Here is a 6,650-nt window from a genome sequence, read left to right as displayed (position 1 = left end):
GCTTTCTTCCCATTAACGTCTTCCACGTGCAGGGTCCTTTTATTTATCCCCAAGCAGCTATTATCCAAGAGGCCTGCATCATCTTTATTAGGAGATCAGCATTTTGCTAACGCCTGGCGGAGGGGTGATCACCCTAGCCACCAAGTAATCCAGTTAAAGTTCCTGCTTCCTCTCTCCCTTAACCAAAGCAGGACACGAAGCGGTTTTGATCTCCCATCAGGAGCCAGTTAAGGGGTGTGGGGTGGGGGGGAGAATGGAGTCACAGGTGACTTGTTCCAATTAGTAGCTGTCTAATTAAATTAGTGTCACATAAACCAGCCAATGGGCCAGCCGGGATGAAGGGGGCTGCCACGAACTAGACCTCCCCAAGCCCCTCCCCCGCGGCCTGAGGAGCCCAGCGTGCCTATATAAATAGTCTCGGTTTAATTCAGCAGCAGAGGTGGCTCGTTTCAGTGGGGAAGACGGAAGCAGGAGTGGGGGGGTTAGCGGGGGCTGCAGCCCGGGGAGGGCAGGCGGGGGTAGGAAAGTTGTAGGGGAACTTTCCGGCAGGGGGCCCGTGCGGCTCGGCGCTTCGCCTCCCAGGGAGAAGCCAGGCTCCCCGCCCGCAGCCCCAGGCTCCCCCCGGCTGGCGCCCGCGAGGATGCAGTTAGGGGAGCAGCTCCTGGGCAGCGCCGCTAGCCTGGCCGGCCCCCCCTTCTACCCGCCCGAGAGCAGCGGCGGCCAGCGCGGCCAGCCCAGCTCGGGCTCCCCGCAGCGCCTGGACTTGGACAAGGGGCCGAAGAAGTGCGGCGGCGCCGGGCCGGGCATGCTGAGCGAGGCGGAGGCCGGTGAGCCCTTCCCCGGCGCCGGCTCCAAGCAGGGTGCCCCGGACGGCCGCAAAGCGGCCCCTTGCGGGGAGGCCGAGCTGCCCCCGGCCGCCGCCCGCTACCCGCTGGACAGCCTGAGCCCGGAGCGCTACTACCTGCAGTCCCCGGGGCCGCAGGGCGCCGAGCTGGGCGCGCCCTGCTCGCTCTTCCCCTACCCGGCGGCGCAGCACGGCTCAGTCTACCAAGCGCCCGGCGGGGCGCGCTACCCCTACGGCTCCATGCTGGCCCCGGGGGGCTTCTCGGCCGCCGTGTGCTCCCCGGGCGGCCGCGCGCAGTTCGGGGGCGGCGGCGGCGGCGGCTACCAGTACGGCCAGGGGGCGGCGGGGCCCCTGTACAGCCCCTACCCGGCGGCGGGCTCCTGCGCCGGGCTGGGAGCCTTAGCCGTGCCCGGCTCGGGGCCAGGGCTGCGGGCGCAGGTTTTCCTCTGCAACCGGCCGCTCTGGCTCAAGTTCCACCGGCACCAGACGGAGATGATCATCACCAAGCAGGGCAGGTACGGAGGGGCGCGGGCGAAGGGTGCGGGGAGCCCCCAGCGCCACGGGGCGGAAGGCGGCAGCTGTAACTCCCCCCCGTGCCAACCCTGGGCTCAAGGGGGCTGCGGGATCGCCGCCCGCTAAAGCGGCGTCTGCGGGGGGCTCGCGCGGGTGGCTTCTGCAGCTTTCCGCTCCAGCTTGACAGATCTCGTTTCACGAGAGGCGAGCTGGAGCCCCGAGCCGCCTCTCGCTGGGGTGGGGGGTTAATCTGGTGCCATGTTAAAAATCCAACCAAACCAACGCTCCTTTGTTGCCAGTGAAACTCGACGAGAGCCGGAGAAGCGCCGTTTAAACGGTGCCTCCCCCGGCTCGGGCTGGCCGGCCACGGGGTGGATTCGCGCTATTTCGGGGGTGCCCCGGGCTCGGGCGAGGCCGAGCGACCCTGAGTGTCTCGGGCAGCGGAGCCCAAGAAGCGCCGCGGGTTTGGTGCGGGGCCGGTTTGCTTTTCTGAGCTGCAGCCTTCGAGGCTCGGCCTCCCGCTCCCTCCCTGAGCCAGTCCCCGTGCCGGGCTCCGGGAAGGGTTAGCGGGGGCGGACTCGCGGCTCCCCGGGAACGAATCGGACCTGGAGTTTTTGGGGAGCGAGCGATTCAGTGGGGGGGGGGGGCGTTAGGACAATCTCTCAGCGGGCAAACTCCCTGTCCGAGGGGCGATGGACGGGAGGTGAATGGTTCCCTCCTGGTGGGAAGGAGCCAGAAATGTGGCTCTTTCGGAGGTTTTCTTTGTGCTGGGTCTTGTGATTAGGTCGCCTGATTTGGGTGGGAGACTGGGGAGAAGGGAGAGGGGGGGCGGGCAGCGCCTCGGGGTGGGGGTTGAAATGTAGCCGCCCTGATAATGAATCCCAAGTGGAAACGGCCGGGCTGCTTCCCCCAAAGCCGAGGCCGATTTGGGCCCCAAGAGCCGCTGCGAGACCCCTGGCTGTGACGCTCCACATGCAAAATCCAGTCCCTGCCTCAGTTTCCCCCCGCTTGGGCTCCACGCTCCCTGCACTGCCCCTCTTCCCGGTGACTCGCAGCCCGCCCCCGAGTCAAGGCCAGCGCACAGTGCCCGGCGCTCCAGCAGCGGAGCCAGAGCCGGCCCCTGAGCTCCGGCTCGGATCTCTTCCTTGGAGTCTCGGGGCGCGCCGCTAACTTGCTCGGTTTCCGCGTTTTCCCCTCCTAGGCGGATGTTTCCTTTCCTGAGCTTCAACATCACCGGCCTCAACCCCACGGCCCATTACAACGTGTTCGTGGAGGTGGTGCTGGCCGATCCCAACCACTGGCGCTTCCAAGGGGGCAAGTGGGTGACGTGCGGAAAAGCGGACAACAACATGCAAGGTACCTTTTGGCCAGGTCCCTGCAGCCAGGCTCTGGGAAACCGGCCGCCGATCTGCCCTGGTCCTTCCCCTTCCCAAGCCAGCTCTTCTCTGAGACCGGTGAGCAATGGCCAGGCCCGGAGGTGCGTCCCATGGGATATCTGCAGGGCAAACCGCAAAATGCTCAACCCCCCTTTCCAGGGTGATGAGGGTGTTAACGCGTGTGAGAAACCCCTGGGCTGGAAGATGGCGCTGCAATGGCCTCCCTGCCCCTCTGCAGGTGAGGCCATGTGCTGTCCCCAAGTCGAGCTGAGCACTAAATGGAATTTCACAGAACTTAATACATAAAGGTATAAGCTTGTCCTTCCGGAATCCAGCAGCACCCAGGGACTAGCTTACAGTGCATCTGTCTCCCCTCATTTTGTCCCATGGCTGGTGCTAGAGATGATCCCCGGTCACTCCAGTATCTGTTTCCTGAATTGCATGTGCAGGACTGTTCTTGTAATCCTTACATTTGCCTTTTTTCTCTCTCTCTCTCTACTAGGCAACAAGGTATATGTTCACCCTGAGTCCCCAAACACTGGGTCTCACTGGATGAGGCAGGAGATCTCTTTTGGAAAACTAAAACTGACCAATAACAAAGGTGCTAACAATAATAATACTCAGGTAAATAACTGATAAATAGCATGGTAGTGCCTCTAAATCAATAAAGTAGCATCACAGTGATTGATTGGATTTTCAGAGCTTCATGAGCTTACTGTGCAAATCTGTCCTAGCCTCAGAAAATCGTAGAAACTTTTTAATCTGTTTAAGTTCACTTAACAGATATGGGATGAAAACTTCCCCTTTCTTCTGTTTAGTCAGTGCAAAATGTGGTCTATATCTACTCCTGTAGCTCTCTCAGAGCAGTGAATTTTGTGCCACTATACTCCTAAAGCTATTATCCTTGTGAGAGTCTGACGGCTAAATCAGCAAAGAATCCTGTGGCACCTTATAGACTAACAGACGTTTTGGAGCATGAGCTTTCCTGGGTGAATACCCACTTGGTCAGATGCATGAAGGCTAAATGATCAGCTTCCAAACATCTGATTTTTCTCCCCTATGTTAGCACTAGTTTTAGGTGCCTTTTATCTGAACAATATCATAGACTATACTTCATGCATTGTTTCTTCTAGATGATAGTACTTCAGTCTCTACACAAGTACCAACCTCGACTTCATATTGTGGAAGTGACTGAAGATGGGGTTGAAGATCTGAATGACTCTTCAAAGACTCAGACGTTTATTTTCCCAGAAACCCAGTTCATAGCAGTTACTGCATATCAAAACACCGATGTAAGTCATGAGGGGGTTTAAACTTGGAAAAAAATATATGGTGGAAGGTGCTTGATGCAATTTAGAAATGTAATTCCATTTTTTCCCCCCCAGATCACTCAGCTTAAAATTGACCATAATCCTTTTGCAAAGGGCTTCAGGGACAACTATGATTCGTAAGTATAATTTTATTTCTACCTCAGTCCAATCTGCCTCCATTTGGGAAGCATAGTTCTGGCCGGTTTTAAAAAAAGGAAATCTTTCTACAAACAACTTAGAACTGTTTTTTTTAAACTTTTATTTTATTTCAGGGATAACTTATGTTCACGGCTTCAATAGATGGTACAACTCTTTCCTAGCTTTAACTAGATTTTTTTAAATGCCTTTTATGCATGCACCACGTAGTTGTCTGTCTGCGGGTTGCTGACCATAAATTTTTGTCTAAAGGAGTTGACAAAATCCTACACAGAGCAGATAGGACCTCTTAGTTTTAAAGTCTCACCCAAAAGATCCAGGGTAGTGTGTGGTACTCATTTCACCTCTCTTGGCACAAGGGAGGGGTTCATTGTTTACTTCTTGTCTAGAATTGTGGGGGAGGTTGTTTGGTTTTTTTGGTTTGTTTTTTTGTGTTTTTAAATCTATAGATACCTCTTGAAAAGGTGCTGGTCACATTTTTGGTATGTTAAGAGTTATGCTGTGAAAACAACTGCTTTCACAAATCATATGTGTAAGCTATATTAAAAGGAGCTGTATGTAGAATGTTAGGCTTGGAAGTGTCTTCTGAGTTGAGGACCAAGGTGAAACTGGACTTTTGATTGCAGAATGTATCAAGTGTTCTAAATCCCAGATTTTTATCCTTGGCACATGGTTCAGTCCCTGTCTGTTTTTAATGATATGTGAAATTGTAAAGACCAACACTTAGTATTTCTCTCTTATATTGTAGCATGTACACAGCTTCAGAAAATGACAGATTAACTCCATCTCCCACGGATTCTCCTAGATCCCACCAGATTGTCCCAGGAGCCCGGTACAGTGTGCAACCATTCTTCCAGGAACAGTTTGTCAACAACTTGCCACCAGCCAGATTCTACAATGGTGAGAGAACTGTACCTCAGACAAATGGCCTGCTCTCTCCTCAGCAAAATGAAGAGGTGGCCAATCCTCCCCAGAGATGGTTTGTTACTCCTGTGCAGCAACCTGGTACCAACAAACTGGACATGAACTCCTATGAAACAGAATATTCTCCTAGCACCTTACTCCCCTATGGCATTAAATCCCTTCCGTTGCAGACATCCCATGCTTTGGGATATTATCCTGATCCAACATTCTCTTCCATGGCAGGGTGGGGAAGCAGAGGTTCTTATCAGAGAAAAATGGCAACTGGGTTACCTTGGACCTCCCGAACAAGTCCCCCGGCTTTCTCTGAAGACCATCTTCCCAAGGAGAAGGTGAAGGAAGAAATCAGCTCATCCTGGATAGAGACCCCACCTTCCATAAAATCTCTAGATTCAAATGATTCTGGCATCTACACTAGTGCTTGTAAGAGAAGACGACTCTCTCCTAGTACTTCCAGCAATGAAAATTCTCCAACAATGAAATGTGAAGACATGAATGCTGAGGACTATAGCAAAGACACTTCAAAAGGCATGGGCTACTATGCTTTCTATACTACTACTTAGCATTATTTCATCCTGATTGGCTAAATTTTCAGAATAGCTTTGGGGTTTTTTTTTCCTGCATAAAAGTTGCCAAAAAGGCTCTTGCCTTCCACCTTGAATTGTTTTGTGTAATTCTATATAGAAAGTGCCAAAGCATTTTGACTGCTGGAGGTAACTGGTTGGGGAAGGAACTGTATTATAATTTGATCTTAATTTTTAGAAGGAACAGTAAGGGGGTTGTTGGCAAGATCCTGGCTTTTACAACTGGCTTGTTTATTGGAGACACTAAAGTGTACAGTTTGTCTGGCTCAGTGGCCTAGGGTAAGTGCTATGCAGTACCAAACAGGAGGTATGGGTTTGTAGCCTAAACTCTTTGCGCCTAGGTCTCTGAGAAGGAAGTGTCTGAAACTGCTACACTGTGCTTCAGATAGAGTAGGCCTCATCAACGCTATCAGCTGCCCAATCAGAAGCATCTAACTCAGTTCAGTTAGGGCTGCTTGGACAGAAGAGAACACAAGAAGGGAGGAATATTTTTTTTAAAAAAAAAATTCTGAATGGAAAGCTTTGACTTGAACTCCCCTGCTGCCCAGGCCCTAGGTTTGATGACCAAATCTGGTTTTCTTTTATCTTGGGTGGGATAAAATGACTTAACCCCCCACTCCAGAATTATGAGAGTGAACTTTACTGAGTTGGTCAAAAAAAAAAATGATGTGTACAGCTGTATTTGTCTAGGTACACTGTAGAGTGCTGTGGAATACATTGTATAAATAGTCTACATATAGAAGTCTGGGATCATATAAAGTTGGTGCTTTGGGAGTTCTAAAAGCATTTTTGACTATTCCAGCAAATTTAGCATATTGGAGCATTAAAAAATGCATTGCTGAAAGTATATCAAAAGGTATCTATATTAACTTGTAGGTAAAGTGACTTTTTTTTTTCAGCTGCCCTCTTACTTGAAAGTGATGTAGTTTATCCACTCTACTTGCAA

At 52.0% G+C, this 6,650-nt stretch overlaps 1 protein-coding gene across 2 annotated transcripts; it reads left to right on the top strand.

Annotated features, from left to right (window-relative positions):
• The first annotated feature begins 614 nt into the window (after positions 1-614).
• EOMES (eomesodermin) lies at positions 615-6,195 on the top strand. Of its 2 annotated transcripts, none has more exons than XM_030549336.1 (6): positions 615-1,359; positions 2,559-2,713; positions 3,236-3,357; positions 3,867-4,025; positions 4,119-4,180; positions 5,005-6,195. In XM_030549336.1, exons 1-6 carry the CDS (start codon positions 641-643, stop codon positions 5,681-5,683), a joined length of 1,896 nt encoding a protein of 631 aa, XP_030405196.1. In that variant the 5' UTR covers positions 615-640; the 3' UTR covers positions 5,684-6,195. The 2 variants fall into 2 exon arrangements, with proteins under 2 accessions (XP_030405196.1, XP_030405195.1); XM_030549335.1 differs by having other exon boundaries at positions 4,948-6,195.
• Positions 6,196-6,650: the final 455 nt, after the last annotated feature.

Source organism: Gopherus evgoodei, chromosome 2, assembly GCF_007399415.2.
Source record: "Gopherus evgoodei ecotype Sinaloan lineage chromosome 2, rGopEvg1_v1.p, whole genome shotgun sequence".
Classification (NCBI taxonomy): domain Eukaryota; kingdom Metazoa; phylum Chordata; order Testudines; family Testudinidae; genus Gopherus; species Gopherus evgoodei.
Note: the sequence above shows the minus strand (reverse complement) of the source record. Positions and strands in the feature narration are given on the sequence as shown.